The sequence below is a fragment of the Mustela nigripes genome, chromosome 1 (genome assembly GCF_022355385.1).
Source record: "Mustela nigripes isolate SB6536 chromosome 1, MUSNIG.SB6536, whole genome shotgun sequence".
Lineage (NCBI taxonomy): Eukaryota > Metazoa > Chordata > Mammalia > Carnivora > Mustelidae > Mustela > Mustela nigripes.
Genome location: NC_081557.1, coordinates 15,030,563 through 15,051,236, shown reverse-complemented (window position 1 = coordinate 15,051,236; position 20,674 = coordinate 15,030,563). Strand labels below are relative to the sequence as shown.

Here is a 20,674-nt window from a genome sequence, read left to right as displayed (position 1 = left end):
ATATTTGTGTGTGTAAATACATAAGCATTTGTGTGTGTGTGTATACATACACACAAATACATAAGTCATCCTTTTTTTAAAAAAAAAAATTATTTATTTACTTTACAGAGAGAGATCACAAGTAGGCAGAGAGGCAGACAGAGAGAGAGAGGAGGAAGCAGGCTCCCTGCCGAGCAGAGAGCCCGATGCAGGCCTCGATCCCAGGACCCTGAGATCATGACCTGAGCCGAAGGCAGCGACTTAACCCACTGAGCTACGCAGGCACCCTACATAAGTCATCTTTATCCAATTCATCATTCTATGGATACTTGGACTATTTCCATAATTTGGCTACAGTAGATAATGCTGTTATAAACATTGGGTTGCATGTATCACACTGATTTCAGTGAATCTAAACTTTGGCCTGCTCTAATTCAAAGTATGACTGCTAATCTGCTCTGCTGGCTTCAAAATTTTATTGCCAGTTCTAGCATCACAATACACACTACACTTTTACTAAGAAATAACAGAGAAAGGAAGCAGCTTCCTGCTGCAAAAGTAGGGTCTCTCTAACTCCATTAACTAGAGACAAGTATAGTGAGTATTTCTGAATGCCTCTTATACTTTCTTTTATTTCACTGATACCACCCACATTTAAATGAAATAATATACACTTTTTTCCCTTTAAAATAAGTTTTACCTTCTGGTACTTCAATCTCAGTATATGTTTTATCTATGCTGTATTGCAAAACTTATTTAGTCTTGACAGCATATATTGTTTTGTTCTTTCCCTCTTAGATATGTAGAAGTCTCTTGTTTTAGCCCCTATTTACCAATTATGTAGATTAGCTGAATATCTCCAGGACTTTGTAATACTATATTTAAAAATCTCAGGGTCACCTGTGTGACTCAGTGGGTTAAAGCCTCTGCCTTCGGCTCAGGTCATGATCCCAGGATCCTGGGATCGAGCCCCGCATCGGGCTCTCTGTTCGGCGGGGAGCCTGCTTCCCCCTCTCTCTCTGCCTGCCTCTCTTCCTACTTGTGATATCTCTCTGTCAAATAAATGAACAAAATCTTAATAAATAAATAAATAAATAAATAAATAAATAAATAAAATCTCATATATAATGCCTCAGTTATCTCAATAGTCAACGAAAACAATGAGAAAAAATTATTTAAGAAAATAATACATATATGTATGTGTGTGTGTGTGTGTGTGTACACACTCATACATATGTATATGGTCTTTTGGCCTTTGATTTGCTAGAATGGAACTTTTTAAAGATAAACTAATGATACAGTGAGAAGAATTCTTGCCACACAATGTTAATTCATTTGATCTGAATGTGTTCAAGACAAAGCAAAACACCTTATTTGAAATGTGCTATAGAGACAATTAAAAGTCATAGTAAACAGACTATTATTTATGGATGCTCAAAGTTTGAACAGTTGTGATTGCAAAAATATCTTTCTCCTTATCAAACTAGAGGGTAGACTTAGATGTGAGAAGTACTTCATTATCACCAATTATTCATGATAGTGTGTCATTATCACCAATATCAAAATTGAGCTCTCAGGAAAGGTAAGAACCAGGCTAGCATTATGATGGAAACCACTAGTTTGAGGGCAGAAGTACAGAGAAAAGTAAGGAAATTAGGTGCACTACCTTAGATTGCATTGGGCAAGTCAAGATATATACTACCCTATGTGATATCTGCACAGAATAAGTAATCAACCAAAGCCCTCAATTCATCTTTTGCATTCAGATGTAATTTTGATATGCCATATCATTCTCATGGCATTTTTCACTTCTGCATTCCTCAGTGTGTAGATGAATGGGTTGAGAAAAGGTGTCCCAATAGTATAAAATACAGTCACCATCTTGTCCATGGGGAAAGTGGTTGCAGGGCGTGTATATATGAATATACATGGAACAAAGAATAACACTACTACTATGATATGAGAAGTGCAAGTAGAGAGAGCTTTTTTCCTTCCTTCTGCACTGTGGTTTCGCAGTGAATGCAAAATGATAATGTATGAGATTATCAGAATCACAAAACCACTTGTGGTAATGGCCCCACTGTTAGACACCATCAACAGGTTGATCTCATATGTATCCATGCAAGCAAGTTCCATCAAGGGCTGCAAATCACAGCAGTAATGATCAATGAAATTGGGTCCACAGAAAGGCATTCTCAAGGCCAGGATAATCTGGGTTGTAGAATGGATGAAAGCCCCAATCCATGCAATAATAATCAAAATGTTGCAGACTTGCTGGCTCATTATGGTTGGATAATGTAAAGGCTTGCAAATGGCCACATAGCGATCAGCAGCCATGAGGATGAGCACAAAGATCTCCATGCCACCAAAGAAATGTAGTGCAAAGACTTGAGTCATGCACTCATTGTAAGTTATGATTCTTTTTGCAGAGAGTGAATCCGCAATTAGTCTAGGAGCTATGGAGGTTGAAAAGCAGGCATCAGCAAAGGACAAATAAAATAGGAAAAAGTACATGGGGCTCCTAAGTGTCCGGCTGGACTTGATGGTCACAATAATAAGCAAATTCCCTACCATTGTTCCCAGATAAAAAATGAAGATGATTACAAATACCACTTTCTGTCTCATAGGATCTTCAGTCAATCCTAATAGTATGAATTCAGTTACACTGTTGTTTTGCTGCATAATTTCAGGCAACATGGAGAAAGCATTGGTTAGAAATGGTTAATCTGCAAAGAAAGAAATATTATGCAATGATTACTTAATTTAGAGATTAAATCCATATGCTTGATCATGGATGCACCACTTACCAGTGTGTATTCCTTTACCTTCTGTGTCATTTTCTTCTGAATAAAGAGGAAATCATATTATCTCTTCACAATCTATTCAGCTGATTATTAATGGAAGCAATGAAAAATATCAATAATGAAAGAGTACCTGATTCTTCAGGCACAATAAATATTAACCTAGGGGATTTTGTGTGAGAGGGCATCTTTCTGAAGTGAATGTCTCTCTTTAGTTTAACATAAAAAAAAAGAGAGAGAGAGAGAACAAGAGAAAAACAAACAATATTTTAACAGTAAACTTTCAGTCAATTGGTAAACTCCATTGTGAAACTTGGTCTGGTAGCTTGAGTCTTTATTTCCTATTCTTTTAACTCTCAATAATTTCTAGTTACTTTGAGTTCTAAATTAAGCTTCTATCATAATATTTTGTACTTTTGAAATTATACTATGTTGCCCAAAGTTAAATTCTTCACCTCATTCACTATTTTATTTGTTTTTTTTTTCAGCATATTTTGTTAAAACATAAGGATCGACTGAGATTGCAATATAGGATAAATACAGAACATATGACATAAATCAAAGTGTTCTTTCAAATTTTATGTTATTTTAAGCACCAGGGACTTAGAATTCTTGGAATCTATGTTTTGAGTGACCCATACCTGGATTTCAATAAGAGAAGATAGATAGAGGAAGGGAATGAATATTTATTTATATATACCAAACAGTGGAAAAATCCTTATCTGTCCTCTTCATATGTATTTACCATATTGTAGCACAATACCAAAAAATGCCAAATCATTTAAGGAGATATGCAACATGTATTCCACACAGAAGCACAATTTTCTCAAATGCAAATGACTTTCAGAGATCACTCTTTAAGAAAAGAGTGTGTAGGGTGCCTGTGTGGCTCAATCAGTTAAGCATCCCATTCTTGATTTCCACTCAGGTTGTGATCTCAGGTTTGTGGGATTGAGTCCCATTCCAGGCTCCGCATTGATCATGGAGCCTGCTTAAATTTCTATCTCTCCATCTCCCTCTCTTCCCCTTTCCCTGTTCAGGCTCTCCTCACTCTATAAATAAATAAACAAAATCTTTTTTAAAAAGTGCAAACAAAAATGAGGGAAAGAACTGACTTCAAGAGCAACTCTTCTTATTAAACATTATTTGACAGTATAATCATATTCATTCACAGAAAAATACATTCAGATTTAAATTCCAGTTAAATATCTTTTTACCTATCAGATTAACAGTGGCCTTTTTGATGAATGCCGCTTAACAAACACTGCTGAAACTGATGTGGGAAACAACTGATGCCGCACATCCTTAGCAGGGTCTTAAAGGGATGCAGTCTCTCAGGGAGTGATATTCGGCATGATGATATTTCAACAGCGCATAGACACAGGACTGGTGTTTCCATTTGCTGCAAGTAATTTCAGTCACAGGCACAAAGACAATCACAACAGCCCTTTCCAAGTAGGCAAAAATTACGAAACAACTTCAAGCCCATCAAAAAGGAAGCTAAATGAATGAGAGATGGTATTTTATGTAATTATCAATAAAAATGAAGTGGCTATACACACAAATGGTTTTTAATATACATTGGAAAGTGATAGAGTTCAGGACTGTATGTGGAGGATGGTAATATTTTCTTTCACATCATAATAATGTATATCACACACACATGGACTCATTTCAATTAATTGTATTTAAGATAGTAACAAAATAGCATAATATTTGTGGCTTGGTGTGGGGGGATTGATTCCTCAATTCACAATTGGGAGGAGGACTTACCTTTTAAAACATTTCCTTTGGTCACTGAAAATATATCATAATGATGCTGCATTAAAAATAAAGCTTTATCATGCTTAGCGAAATAAGTCAAGCAGAGAAAGACAACTATCATATGATCTCCCTGATATGAGGAAGTGGTGATGTAACATGGAGGCTTAAGTGGGTAGAAGAATAAATGAAACAAGATGGGATTGGGAGGGAGACAAACCATAAGTGACTCTTAATCTCACAAAACAAACTGAGGGTTGCCGGGGGGAGGGGGTTTGGGAGAAGGGGGTGGGATTATGGACATTGGGGAGGGTATGTGATTTGGTGAGTGCTGTGAAGTGTGTAAACCTGGTGATTCACAGACCTGTACCCCTGGGGATAAAAATATATGTTTATAAAAATAAAAAATTAAAAAAAAAAATAAAGCTTTTAGAAACCTCTTAGTAGATGGTTTGCTAATCACATTGGCATATTACTGCTTTATAACAACTGTCTTTGGACAAAGGCTGTAGGGACGTAAGATTCCCAGGGCCAGAGTAAGATTTAAATGTCTGTGTCACAGGGTGAGTCAGCTGTAGAGTCAGTTCTGGACTCACAGCTCTTAACCACATCATATCCCAACCACACTGCCATTCACTACAGGTTCCCTTGCATTCTTAGGGGTTTGCCAGATATGCTTTTTTCCTCAAATCTTTAGCAAATGGGAATGAAAACTTGTTTGTGGTTTTTAACAGTCAGTTACTATAAAAAGATATCTAATATCTATCCAATTGTCAATCCAGCCACCTACTGATCTATTATCATCAATTATCTATCTATATATCTGATAGAATTATAGACTGAACTATTTGTATAGTTAACATAATAATAGATATAAGCTTGGCATACATTTGAATGAAGCAAACTAAGGAAGGCAGATTTTATTCACATTTGTTCACTTCTGGATTTAAACATCTAGAGAAAATACATATTTAATAATAAGTATTCATAAAGTAAATGAAAGAATTAAGAGAATTTCCTATTATTAGGATCCAGTTGTTTGGTCCTATTCAATACTCAGTTACCACTGAAAAGGGAAGCCTACTCCGTCCAAAATAAATCATCATCTCCATGGAGCATTTCCTGGAACACTCAGATATTATTTCTATTTGATCATTTCTCCACCAGGAGCTGTTGTGCATTTATCTTATTCTGTCTTCTCAGTTTCTATTATAATCTACTTCTAGAAAACCCCCAAAACTTTCTATCCTTCTACAAATGCCTTCTATGTGCTAGATGAACACTGTGACATTGATCAGATATTTTTTCTGAGTATTAAATAAAGTCACGTTAATCTCCAACACAAATCTTACCAGTTTTAAGAGCTTATACAAACATTAGGATTTAGAGTAATCTTTTCTTCTCAAGGTAATTTGGCCACTATTAGTTCAAATGAGAAAAAAAAATAAATGTTTCTAAAATCCTGTCTGATCTTTTTATATGTCACTGAGGCATAGGTTATTGCCTACATACCAGAAGACAAAGTCTGTCCTGGATTCATCTGACACTTTCTCTCACATGTAATTTTGACTGGGAAATGCTCCTTTTCTGCCTTTCCTGCACTAGTATTTAAACATGAATGATGCAAAATATAGGAGTCTGGGGAAGGTCATTCCCTGAGGTCTCCCTTCCCTTTTAGTTAAGAAGCATGATCTAGATATAATGAAGTAGATAATTTTCAATATTTATTTTTAGATTATGGGGAAAAGGTGATCTCTTCTTGCAATTAAAGGAGCTTATTTGGACCATAAATGATGACTTTTGGCTAGAATAAAAAAAAAAATCAGTGATTATCTAATGATCTATGCCCAGGACATGGTTCCAGACACCATTATCCAAAAATGAATCAGGACTTCTTAAATAGCTGACTCTAGCTTGGGGGCATGAAATATACAAGATGAACTGGAGCATCTTGTAATGTTAGAAGGTAAGGAAGTGCTAACCCCCCCCACACACACACACAGAGATACACACACACAAAGAGATTTATTGAAAAGAATATGGATGTATGTATATGGAGCTGGCAAGTGCAAAACCTGCACAGTCTATGTCCCATTTTGAGTCTAAAGACCAGAAACTGCTATAAACCAGTAAAAGCCAATGTCCCGGTTCAGGTCCATTGAAAGGAGGCTCCTTTCATCAGGAAGAGTTAATGTGTCAGAGTGAAAATTATCAGACAGGAAGAGCTGATGGTTCAGTTTGAAGGCTATCAGGCAGGTGAATTCCCTCTTACTGAGGGGACATTAGCCTTTTGTAATTTTCAGGCCTTCATTTAGTTAGATGAGAACCCTACTTTAGTGAGATTAATCTACTTTATTCAGTCTACCCATTCAAAAGTTAATATCATCCAAAAAAATATCATAGTCACAAACCAAAACAATAGTTGAACAAATATTTGAGTACCCTGTAGCCCAGGCAAGTTAACATATAAAATCAACAAGTGCAAATCCATTGTTTATCCATTAGTACCTATACACATCTCCTAAATCCATACTTGCTCTCCAAAAAAAAACAAAATAAAACAAAACAAAACAAAACAAAACAAATCACAAGGTCATAATACCACCTAACATCACACAACTATCCAAGAACTGAAAATGACCTAGAACCCCCAAAGTAAGGGGAAGTAAATTTTGGGGGGTGATTTTTACTTTCCCCTTAATATTCAGTAACTTCAATATTATGGTGGAAAACAAAAACACTAAAATGCCATGGTAGAAATTCAATATATATTTAGTTTCATAGTAAGGTAATAAGAAAGGGAAGAAAACAAAGATATTTGCTTTATATATATTCAAGCACACAAACACATTCATAATATAAGGAGTAAATACAATAATTACAGTCTTCATTTTATAACAATCACATGCTTAATTTATAATTTCTTCTGTTACTCATTCTATACTCAATGTGTCTTCAGCAAGCACAGATGCTGCTCATGGTTCTCAAGCTGGTGGGGTGACACAAACCTTCATTACTGAAGCATCTGGGTCCTTAGTAGTTCTGCCTGGATTGGGTTGTTGTAGTTTTCCATTGACCATACTCACAGACTATGGTGATACTAAGAATTATCCTATGGGATCTCCTATATTCTAGATATACTATTTGTTATCTCCATTCTGGAGTAGTTGTCCAATTTCCCCTTTGTTGCCAGGAACAATTACCTCAAGAAGAACAGTAACTTACATCTTTGCCTATAGATTCAAAGGCATGAGCATGAGCTGCCAAAAGTGGTCAGGCAGCAGTCTTAACACTGTTAAATAGAATCTTGCTGTGTCTCTTGCTGGAAGCACTTCTCCCTTTGGATTAAAGACCTCAAAGCAAGAAGAGCATAAGTAAGAGGAAACAGGAAGCAAAAAATTTGCTAGTGGGTCACTAAGGGTAAGCATGTGTTATGCCGGGGCGCCTGGGTGGCTCAGTGGGTCAAGCCGCTGCCTTTGGCTCAGGTCATGATCTCAGGGTCCTGGGATCGAGTCCTGCATCAGGCTTTCTGCTCAACAGGGAGCCTGCTTCCTTCTCTCTCTCTCTCTCTCTGCCTGCCTCTGCCTACTTGTGATCTCTCTCTGTCAAATAAATAAATAAAATCTTAAAAAAAAAAAAAAGTGTAATGCCTTGGGGCACCTGGGTGGCTCAGTGGGTTAAAGCCTCTGCCTTCGGCTGGGGTCTTGATCTCGGGGTCCTGGGATCGAGCCCCGCATCGGGCGCTCTGCTCAGCGGGGAGCCTGCTTCCTTTTCTCTCTCTCTGCCTGCCTCTCTGCCTACCTGTGATTTCTGTTTGTCAAGATAAAAATATATGTTTATAAAAAATAAAAAATTTAAAAAAAAATAAATAAAATAAAAAAAAATGTGTAATGCCTCACCCATTTCTATCCTTTGATTACAAAACCTGGCAATGGGAGGAAGAGCATGTCATGGATGTTTATTCAGAGCATACGTCTTTCCAGAGAACTGAAGACTCTTGCTCCAAACCTAGAAGGTATTGTTACCTGGCATGTACTATAACTAATTCTGCAAAGGATTTTCCCACCATTTTATCAGGACAGTTCTTCAACGGGGTGAGAAATGTAGTAAGACCAGTGAATTCCATGAGCATGGATCCCATTATAGCCCTTTATTTGTTGTGAAGTGAGATTGTTTGATCACAAGCAATGCTGTGTAAAATGACATGAATGTGGGTAAAAAATTCTCCAAGTCTATGGATGGTAGCTTTGGCAGAAGCATTGCATGCAGGGGATGCAAATCCATATCCAAAGGATGTGTTTAGGCAGTAAGAACAAAACACTGCCCTTCCATGATGGAAGAAGTCCAATGAGTTCAATCTGCAAACAGGTTGATCATCCCAGGGAATGCTGCCATATTACAGACTTCATGTTGCATATCCTACTGGAAGATTTGGCACAAAGCAGTGGTCATGGCCAGGCTAGCTTTGGTGGGTGAAAGTCCACGTTGTTGAGCTCATGGACAACCTCCTCCCTGCCACCATGACCATTTTGTTCATGGGCCCATTGTACAATGATGGGAGTGGTTGGGGAAAGAGGCTGACCGTATGCACAAAATGGATCATCCTATCCACTTGATGTTAAAATCATTCTCTGGGGTACCTGGGTAGCCCAGTCATTGTTTGCCTTTGGCTCAGATTATGATCTCAGAGTCCTGGAATCTAGCCCTGCTTTGGGCTCCCTGTTCAGCAGGGAGCCTGTTCCTCCCTCTCCCACTCCCCCTGCTTGTGTTCCTGCTCTTGCTGTGTCTCTTTCTGTTAAATAAATAAATAACCTTTTTTTTTTTTTTTTAATTGGCTCCTGCTGGTTCCTGGGATGATGGACATAGCCTATAATTTCATTCTGGAGGAAATGTACAGAAATGATGGGGCTCTGAGTTCTGGGCTGTTAGTAGTGCAGACACAGCAGCTTGGGCATTGGAGAATTGAAGGGAAACTGAACTGGACACAGCAATGCCCACCATTTTCTGTATCCTCTCTGGCATCACCATTCTTCAGGCCTCCATCCTTTCACATCCAAATCATTTCAGTAACATCCTGACACCACTCTTGCTCCCTTCAGACCACTTCCCACCCTGATAACCCATTCAGTTATCATCTCAAACTCAAATCATACTGCATCATTCACTGTTTCAAAGGTCCTCGCAAAGTTTGTCCCATGATATTTAGCAATAAACCTTAACATGATTATGAGACCCATGTTCCTTTCATTCCAGGTTCATATCCTGCTGTGTACCTTTTATAAGTTCATTGTGTAGTACACTGCCTGGCTTATGGTGAGACTTCAGTAAATACTTGTTGATTGAATAGATGGATTAACAACCATAGTCATACTACTTTCATGAGGTTTCCTGCATACTGATTTTCACACCCTGGACTTTGTTACGTATTCTCTCATGTAGGAATGCTCCTACTCTAACTGATGTGAACATACTCATACTGTTGACTTGATTTCAAGCTCCAGGTTCCATGTTGCATGTCCTTTCATCTTGCAACCTTTCCTGACCCTTATTCTTTGTTGTGTATCCTTCAAACATGCTTTCATAGCACCCAGTGAAGCCACTATGTTAACATTTATAACATGGTGTTGTCATTTTCTGCTCTCCTCTGGGTATCTCTCAGTATATCCAACGCTCTGTGAAGGCAAGACCCAGGCTCCTCTCTATTCACTTTCAAAGCCCCAGCCACCATCAATGTGTCTGATACATTCTTTGGGGTCACAAAATTTCTGTTGATTAATGAGTGAGGAATGGAAGGAATAAATGAAATATATTTAACCTGAAGTTGTTCTGTGTGTAGATGGATCTGCATATTTAAAAAAATACTTTTTAATAACGAAATGTTGCCAAAAACTAAACTAATTAAGAGAGAATATGAACAGCTCCCATCATATGATGAAATCTTGCTCAGAGGAGGAAGAGTATCAAAGTAAGCTATTTGCTCCTTCACAGAGAATCTCAGCTTTAATTCTTTCTCATCACACATTTTAAGCAGGAGTTAAAGCAAATTGTAGTTTCTCATAGAGAATTCTTAGAGTTTGAATCAGGTAAAATATGAAAACCAAACATAACTACACCACAGTATTTTTTTTCTCTACATTTTATTGACTTTATTTATCTTCCTTTATACTTTTATTTTTTATCCAACATTTATCATGCACCAGACATTGTACTGCTTGTAAAAACTATTGTTAATTGTCAGGCAATAAGTTTATGGACTATAAATGTATATTAAAGAATAGAAATTACTATCTGACATTGAAATAATCTTTCCTTTGAGGCACTGCATTTTCTAATGGCTTATTAGTGTACTGTTTAACCGTAAAAAGTTTAACAGACAGATGAAACCACTGTTGGCAGCAACGAAGAGCCCTAGAGTGTGGGTATCAGGGCAGGCAAGATTGAGAAAAGGGTTCAGATCACACATAAAGTGATCTATGACATTAGGGCTACAGAAGGGTAAAGGGATGATAAAGAAGATTTGTATGGTTGCATGTAGGTGACATGAAAAATACAAAATGATTTTGAAGCCTACAAGGAAATTTGGAAACATGATATAATATTCTTCACCTACCCCTTAAGGGTTCAGTGGGCCATTGTTTATATATATATATATATATATATATATATATATATATATATTTTTTAAAGAAAGATTTTATTTATTTGACAGAGAGAGATTGCAAGTAGGCAGAGAGGCAGAGAGAGAGAGGAGGAAGCAGGCCTCCCGCTGAGCAGAGAGCCTGATGCAGGACTCGATCCCAGGACCCTGAGATCATGACCTCAGCCGAAGGCAGCGGCCCAACCCACTGAGCCACCCAGGCGCCCCCTGCTTTTATATTCTTAAAGTAATTATATACCACAATATTTTAGTGGACATATTATCAACTAGGATAAATAAAATTGAGCAAGTTGTTAATGAAATGGCCATAGAATTTAGATATAGGAAATTAATTAATATACATATAATATATAATTATATATAACTACATATAATTCTGATTTATAATACATGCATATACATGTGTATGTATGCTATATATAATATGGATATAATATAATATCTTATATTTTATATTATATATATGTGGTATCAGACAAATCCTTAGTTCAATAAATGATATCTATTATAATCATCTTTGTATCATCATTATCTGGCACTGTACCACAGCATTTAAGAGCATGTCTTGAGAAATCAGGTAGATTCTGATTACTGACTCTTCAGTCTACTTATTTTGATACTTTCCCCTTTCTGTTTCCTCACCTATAAAAATGGGGATAATGGTAGTACCTCCCTCTTTTGATTGTTATAAAGATAGCTGGTCAATACCAATATATTTTTAATTATTAAATTATGATGACAGATTAGGAATCTATACATATGCATGAAGCTAGTAAAACAAAGCCCCAATTTCATAGAATTGCCCAAATATGCAAAGAGTGATCCTGAGTCAGTGTTATTTTTTATTTTCTTTGAACTCATTTCTGTTCTTTTCAATGCAAAATCTTTGATCCATAGCAGTTTTTTTTTTTCCATTTTATAGGTATCCCTTGTCAAGATCATCCAAAATGTCCTTCTGATCTTTGTTTGAGTTGAATCAATATGGAGGTCCAGGCACATTTATTTGTTACCTAAAATAGATTTCCTACTACACAATTTCCTAATGGCATTTTTCATCTGGTCATTTCTCAAGGTATAGATTAAAGGATTTAACATGGGCGTTATTGTAGTATAGAACAAAGCAACTGCTTTATCAATAGATGTCTCATGTACACAAATATGCAGGGCACAAAGAACAGGACAACCACTGTGATGTGGGAGACACAGGTGGAGAGGGCTTTGCGCCTCGCCTCCAAGCTATGGTTCCTTAGGGAACGCAGAATGACCACATAAGAGACCATCAAGAGGAGAAAGTTTAACAGACAGATGAAACCGCTATTGGCAGCAACGAAGAGCCCTAGATTGTGGGTATCAGTGCAGGCAAGATTGAGCAAAGGGTTCAGATCACACATAAAGTGATCTATGATGTTAGGGCCACAGAAGGGTAAAGGGATGATAAAGAAGATTTGTATGGTTGCATGTAGAAAGCCTCCCACCCATACCACTACCATTAGCAGGCCACACACCCGCCGATTCATTATGGTCATGTAATGCAGTGGCTTGCAGATGGCCACATAGCGGTCATAGGCCATCACAGTAAGTAGGATGACATCAGCACCTCCAAAAAAATGTTCTCCAAATATTTGGATAATACATGCATTGAATGGAATGGTCTTCTTTTCACGGAGTGATTCTATGATCAGTGTAGGGGTATTTACAGAAGAGTAGCAGGCATCAATAAAGGACAGATAGGCCAGGAAAAAGTACATGGGGGACCCTGATAATGGGCTGGCAGTGATAGTGACCACGGTGAGCACATTTCCTACCAAAGAGATGATGTAGATAACCAAAACCACAGCAAATATGATTTTTTGCATCTTTGGATTCTCTGTGAGCCCCAGTAGAACAAACTCTGTCACGTTGTTCCTATTCTCCAGCATTTCATATTATGATTAATTACGTTACCTGAAAAAGAAATACCTTTTGATTAATGTAACCTTGACTTTATTGAATTTTTTTCATCTCATAAATAGTAAATATCTAGATTCTATGGAGTTGTGGGTTCTCATAAGGTTTTTGAGATAGGAGTTCTGAATTCTTGAAGATCCTCTGTGCACACATCATTTTCTGAGAACTATCTATTATCTTTAAGTGGTGATACTGGTAGCTAAGTTTGAAAAGAGTGTGTGGAAATGGGTGTCAAGGCTATGCGTATACAGCTAGGAATTGTTCCTTTATCCTTAGAAATAGTGACCCATAAAAGGTATTTGAGAATATTAATGGAAGGATGAACAGGAGTTGGAGGAAACATGACTCTTCCTGCATGCAAGTATGGTGAAGAACTTTGTGTGCCTTGATGAAGTCACCTGAGGTTCAGTAAGGGAATGCAAGCCAGTGACAGAAAGCCCAGTATCAGATTATTTATAATAGTTGACAAAAAATATAACACATTGTTTCTTACAAGAATGTAATAAAAGTCTCCAGGAGCTACTATAAAAGAATTAGTAATACATGTTGTCAAATCCAATAACATTTTAATAGCTGATAAATATGTCTTTAATGATTGATTGTTATGTGTACGACATGAGAGTAACCTGTGTAGTTAGTATGATTTTACCCATTTTGCAAATGAAGTAATAATTGCAGAGATTGGTGTTAATAGTAATAACACCATAATGATAGTATCAACTAAAACTTACTAGTTACTTGTTGTGTTCTGTTTTTACAGAAATATGGCTGTTTAATCCTCTGTACAAACATGTGAAATAATTACCACTATTATTTTGTTCTTCTTTACATAACAGAAAATATAGACACAGAGAAGAAGTTAAGGATCCTGCCCAAGATTAAGCAGATAATAAAAGACAGAAACAATATTAGATCAAATTGTATTTGTTAAATTTTCCCCCCAATTTTTAATCCTTGCCCTACATTGTTATGTAATAATAAGCAATGTTAAACCAGTAATCTGCTTTTGACATGGCCATCGTAATTATAATGACTCTAATGTGATTTCAGAAAATTATAGATGAGGAAATTTCATGAACATACACACACACTGGAATCCCTAGATATTAATAAAAATGCAGTGCTAGTTTCATTGAATTGAACTTTTACTTTGACTTCTTTTTTTTTAATTTTTTATTTTTTATAAACATATATTTTTATCCCCAGGGGTACAGGTCTGTGAATCACCAGGTTTACACACTTCACAGCACTCACCAAAGCACACATCCTCCCCAATGTCCATAATCCCACCCCCCTTCTCCCAACCCCCCTCCCCCCAGCAACCCTCAGTTTGTTTTGTGAGATTAAGAGTCACTTATGGTTTGTCTCCCTCCCAATTCTATCTTGTTTCATTGATTCTTCTTCTACCCACTTAACTTTGACTTCTAACACAGCTCCATTTTCTCCCTTCCCAACCCCTTTATAAATAATGAGTCCCCAGATTTTTCTACACAATGCTGAAAATGACTACCACAGTGGTTAAGTGTAGTGTATTGGTTTAAAAATCAGAGGGACTAGATTGGAATCTTGCTATTGAACTTGCCACTTATTTTATCCATGTTATAGTTCTTGGCAACTTAAATCTTTGCTGCCTCATCTATAAAGGGAGAATGATCATATCCATATCCCAAGTGTTATGAGAATTGATTGAAGAAATATATATTCACATCCCCACCACATCACTGTGGGCACATAAGAACTTTCACCTATTTCTGTGACTGTGTATGAACCTAGGAGGTAGGGAGAATTGGTATTTGAGTTTGTATTGGAATTGGTATTTTGTTTTTAATAAAACCTCATCACTGATACAATTAACTAAACACAGAGCATGAGGAACAGTGACAACTCTCTCATCAGAGTGTCCAAAGCATGCTTATTATGATCACCCAAAAAAAACAGGAAAATTCGTGTTCTTCTCTGATTTATAAGTATGAGATATTATGAGCTTCATAATGATGTGTTACCACAACCACCTAATCAAACATGTTTCTACCTGATAATCCCTCAAGTTTAAGATCCAACTTTCCTGATTTCTTATGTGCTTTAACTTAACTGTGTAATATATTCCTTGGGTCTTTGAGGCAATGACACTAGTATTAATCCAAAGCAAATATATTAAAAGCAAATGTATTAATCCAAATACAGAAAAACATTAAATAATGCATTAAGGTGAGGAAGAGTCATCTCCCCAATTTTACTTTTCAAGAAGCCACAGAGACGTTATCCATAGCAGTTAACTTCAGGAAGGACTGTCCCTGGTCATTGTTCGATGATTTATGAATGATGATTTATGTTATTTATTACTGATATTTATGTCTTTTCTATGTGTGAAGTGTATTTACATTGGATTTTCAGACTCGTGATAAGTTTTGAATGTTAAAGGAGTTGTCTCATGCCAAAAGAAAGCATGTGCTGTTGGAGCTGGGTCCTACAAATTGTGTTATCTCTATAAGCCTCAACATATTCATCTGCCAAATTAGGTTAATGACACTTACCAATTATCTTTTTAAGAACTGGTGTGTGGATAAAATAGTACTGTATTTGAAAAATGTTGAAACATATCAATTACCACATATAGAACATACCAATCTTTAAAATATAGATTACTACATATAGAACATACCAATCTTTAAAATGCTTCAATGCTACTGAAAAACTTACCTTATAGACTTAGATGATCTAAACGATGTCTATGGGTTTTCAGAAATAATTCCATCTGCAAACTGGCCTGTTCTTGAGTAGGAAACGTTCAATGTGAAATACATAACACACTCAGTCTATTTCCGTAATTCGATAATCAATCAGCAGTTCTTGAGGAAGTGTTTCTATCAGTCTAAAACTTTCCTTCTAGCCTAAAGCCTCAAAATTCTTCATAGAAAACCTGGGATTTGAATTTAGAATGAATTCTTCTACTACACTATGCAGAAGTGATCTCCAGATATCTCTGGTCCCATAGGCAAGAGACAAGAAACGTGGAGGAAATGTTTTCAAATGGGTCATTTCTAGCATAATGAATCTTGCTCTGGAAATGTAAATGCCCCACAACATTTTTAACCTGGTACTGCATGGGTATTTAAAGAGGTTTCCAAAAAGGTTCAAGGACCTAGGCATATAGCTGCTAGTTTTTCTCTCTGGAATTAATTATCTCCTTTGGTGGAAAGGTTTTGTTTTAGAAGCAAGTATTCTGAAGAGACATGTTTGAGAAACATCCAATTTTGAATAGGGAGTTTCTTTCCCTGTACTTGGAACTGAAATATGCAAAAATCCCCTTTCTTTTTGCGAACATTGGTTCCAAAGGAAGTCAAACATCATGTGAATAGGAAAATGGCATAATTTCAATGTGGGAACCTGTGATGTACTTAAATTGTTGACTCAGGTCCCAGAGAGAACTTCTACCACCTTAACAATATTAAAACTTTTCTGGAAGCCTGCTATTGATTGCCTCAGAGCTAGAGCACTGAGGGCTTAAAATCAATGGAATGGCAGCCATTAAAGTTCTTGACTGCAAAAACTGTTTATTAGGTTCTATCAGTAACTCTAAAAGACTCCCAATTAGTAATTTCTGGATCTCATGGTCTGGTCAGTAAGGAATACTAGGCAACATTAAAATTGGGGAGATATCAAAATGCAAGAAGAAATTTGTAATTTTAATTACAGGAATTGTTCCACACTCTTGTCACTTGGTATTGTTATTTTTCTTTTAGTCATTCATGGCATTATGTGGTAATAAATTATTGTGGTTTTAATTTGCTCTCCCTGATGATTAAGGGTACTGAACATTTTTTTTCTAGTTACTGTTTGCCATTTGTATATATTTTTAATTTTTTATTTAAATTCCAGTTAGTTAACATAAGGGTAATATTAGTTTCAGGCATATAATATGGTAATTGAACACTTCTTTATAACATCTGGTGCTCATCACAAGTGCTCTCCATAATCCCCATCACTGATAAAACCCATCCACCCACTCATCTCCCTTCCAGTAAACAACACCTTGTTCTTAAGAGTCTGTTTCTTGGTTTGCCTCTCTATCACTCTCTCTATTCCCAACCCCACCCCCGCCCACCATAATGGCTTGTTTTATTTCTTAAATGCCACATATGAAGAAAATCATATGTTATTTGTCTCTCTGTGACTGACTTATTTCAGTTAGTATAATACTCTCTAGCCCCATCCATATCATTGCAAATAGCAAGATTTCATTCTCTTTGATGACTGAATACTATTCCAGTGTGGGGTGTGTGTGTGTGTGTGTGTGTGTGTGTGTGTGTGTGTGTATCACATCTTCTCTATCCACTCTTCAGTTGATGGATACTTCAGCCTTTTCCATAATTCAGCTATTGTTTTTTAGCTCCTATAAACATTAATGTAGATGATTTTTTTTTGTATTTTTCTGTTTTTTGAGAAAATACTTAGTAGTGAAATTTCTGGAAGGTAGCATCCATTATACACACACACGCATCTGCCTTCAGCTAGGGTCATGATCTCCAGGTCCTGGGATCCAGCCCTGCATCAAGCTTCCTGTTCAGTGGGGATTCTAGTTCTCAGTCCCTCTCTCTCCCTCTGCCCCTCTTCAGTGCATTCTCTCTCTCAAATAAATAAATAAAATCTTTAAAAAGAAAGAGAAAGAAAGGAAGGAAGGAAGGAAGCAAGCAAGCAAACTTGGAGTGTGTAAAGTGAAAGGTGTGACAAATGGCTCACTGTATTCAGTAAAGCTGCTTGGTTCAAACATTGGAGGAAATACAGTTTCCCAGCTGTGCATTTCACCATTTTATTTGCCCCGTTGATTGAATCAAGTGGCCTACTCATCACAGTTGTCTTTGTTTTCATTGTTTCTTTAGTTTTTACTTTTAATCACTTTATGTTAATTGGGGACCACTGGCTATAGAGAAAGCAAGATTAGTCAGTTAGCAGAAGCATATGAATGGGATCTTAGCTTTCTCCCAAGAGAGAGGAAGACAACAGGTCTGTGGTGTTTTAAACCTATTTTCTCTCTGCTGCACATACCTCCTCTCCCTTTCTAGCCTTGCTAGGTTTAGTTTCCACTGTGTTCTGGAGGACTTAGATTAGAATACTATAGTTAGATCTCTGTTATTTTTCCTGTATCCTTTTCTGCATGCAACATATACATTTGAGTGCTCAGTATGTTTCTTTTTTTTTTAAATTTTTTATTTTTTATAAACATATATTTTTATCCCCAGGGGTACAGGTCTGTGAATCACCAGGTTTACACACTTCACAGCACTCACCAAATCACATACCCTCCCCAATGTCCATAATACCACCCCCTTCTCCCAAACCCCCTCCCCCCGGCAACCCTCAGTTTGTTTTGTGAGATTAAGAGTCACTTATGGTTTGTCTCCCTCCCAATCCCATCTTGTTTCATTTATTCTTCTTCTACCCACTTAAGCCTCCATGTTGCATCACCACTTCCTCATATCAGGGAGATCATATGATAGTTGTCTTTCTCTGCTTGACTTATTTCGCTAAGCATGATACGCTCTAGTTCCATCCATGTTGTCGCAAATGGCAAGATTTCATTTCTTTTGATGGCTGCATAGTATTCCATTCTGTATATATACCACATCTTCTTGATCCATTCATCTGTTGATGGACATCTAGGTTCTTTCCATAGTTTGGCTATTGTGGACATTGCTGCTATAAACATTCGGGTGCATGTGCCCCTTTGGATCACTACATTTGTATCTTTAGGGTAAATACCCAATAGTGCAATTGCTGGGTCATAGGGCAGTTCTATTTTCAACATTTTGAGGAACCTCCATGCTGTTTTCCAGAGTGGCTGCACCAGCTTGCATTCCCACCAACAGTGTAGGAGGGTTCCCCTTTCTCTGCATCCTCGCAAGCATCTGTCATTTCCTGACTTGTTGATTTTAGCCATTCTGACTGGTGTGAGGTGATATCTCATTGTGGTTTTGATTTGTATTTCCCTGATGCCGAGTGATATGGAGCACTTTTTCAGGAATTCAGTAAAGTGTCAGGATATAAAATCAATGCACAGAAATCAGTTGCATTTCTCTACACCAACAGCAAGACAGAAGAAAGAGATATTAAGGAGTCAATCCCATTTACAATTGCATCCCAAACCATAAGATATCTAGGAATAAACCTAACCAAAGAGACACAGAATCTATACTCAGAAAACTATAAAGTACTCATGAAAGAAATTGAGGAAGACACAAAGAAATGGAAAAATGTTCCATGCTCCTGGATTGGAAGAATAAATATTGTGAAAATGTCTATGCTACCTAAAGCAATCTACACATTTAATGCAATTCCTATCAAAGTACCATCCATCTTTTTCAAAGAAATGGAACAAATAATTCTAAAATTTATATGGAACCAGAAAAGACCTCGAATAGCCAAAGGGATATTGAAAAAGAAAGCCAACGTTGGTGGCATCACAATTCCGGACTTCAAGCTCTATTACAAAGCTGTCATCATCAAGACAGCATGGTACTGGCACAAAAACAGACACATAGAGCAATGGAACAGAATAGAGAGCCCAGAAATAGACCCTCAAATCTATGGTCAACTAATCTTCGACAAAGCAGGAAAGAATGTCCAATGGAAAAAAGACAGCCTTTTCAATAAATGGTGCTGGGAAAATTGGACAGCCACATGCAGAAAAATGAAATTGGGCCATTTCCTTACACCACACACAAAAATAGACTCAAAATGGATGAAGGACCTCAATGTACGAAAGGAATCCATCAAAATCCTTGAGGAGAACACGGGCAGCAACCTCTTTGACCTCTGCCGCAGCAACATCTTCCTAGGAACAACGCAAAAGGCAAGAGAAGCAAGGGCAAAAATGAACTATTGGGATTTCATCAAGATCAAAAGCTTTTGCACAGCAAAGGAAACAGTTAACAAAATCAAAAGACAACTGACAGAATGGGAGAAGATATTCGCAAACGACATATCAGATAAATGACTAGTGTCCAGAATCTATAAAGAACTTAGCAAACTCAACACCCAAAGAACAAATAATCCAATCAAGAAATGGGCAGAGGACATGAACAGACATTTCTGCAAAGAAGACATCCAGATGGCGAACAGAGACATGAAAAAGTGCTCAGTATGTTTCTATCAGAGTTCTAAAACTAGAAAACGGCATTAAATACTTCATAGTAGACTCTCAATTTAAGGAAAATGACAGAAAGACCAAAATGGTGAGGAGAAAATAAGTGTGCTCAGTAGCATTGTCCTGGGCTTCTGTGTTTAAAAGATTCCTCTGGCCTAGATCATTCAGGAAATTTATCTACTTATGAAATACTAGAACAAATATAAAAATAATGATAAATAACACCTCAGGTGGGTAGAAAGTGCTAGTCTTTCTTTTGTTCTCTAATAACCTTCTGAAGTTGTTATTATTGACTTTGTTGAGCAGAGGAGAAAATTTAGGATCATTTTGGTTAAATTGTTACTTCAACTATTTAGCATTAGCTCCTGAGAAAACCTTGTGTCA

At 36.9% G+C, this 20,674-nt stretch overlaps 2 protein-coding genes across 2 annotated transcripts; both read right to left on the bottom strand.

Moving 5' to 3' along the window:
• Window positions 1-1,728: 1,728 nt before the first annotated feature.
• On the bottom strand, window positions 1,729-2,661 carry LOC132010521 (olfactory receptor 4C11-like). The gene has a single exon (XM_059388342.1). The coding sequence runs from the start codon at window positions 2,659-2,661 to the stop codon at window positions 1,729-1,731; it is 933 nt and encodes a 310-aa protein (XP_059244325.1).
• Window positions 2,662-12,299: 9,638 nt separating this feature from the next.
• On the bottom strand, window positions 12,300-13,055 carry LOC132010511 (olfactory receptor 4C46-like). Its single transcript, XM_059388340.1, has one exon. It carries the CDS (start codon window positions 13,053-13,055, stop codon window positions 12,300-12,302), a length of 756 nt encoding a protein of 251 aa, XP_059244323.1.
• Between the last annotated feature and the right edge of the window lie 7,619 nt (window positions 13,056-20,674).

Coding starts and splice junctions, on each gene's coding strand:
- LOC132010521 (XM_059388342.1), bottom strand. CDS start 2,661: ATGCAGCAAAACAACAGTGTAACTGAATTCATACTATTAGGATTGACT.
- LOC132010511 (XM_059388340.1), bottom strand. CDS start 13,055: ATGCAAAAAATCATATTTGCTGTGGTTTTGGTTATCTACATCATCTCT.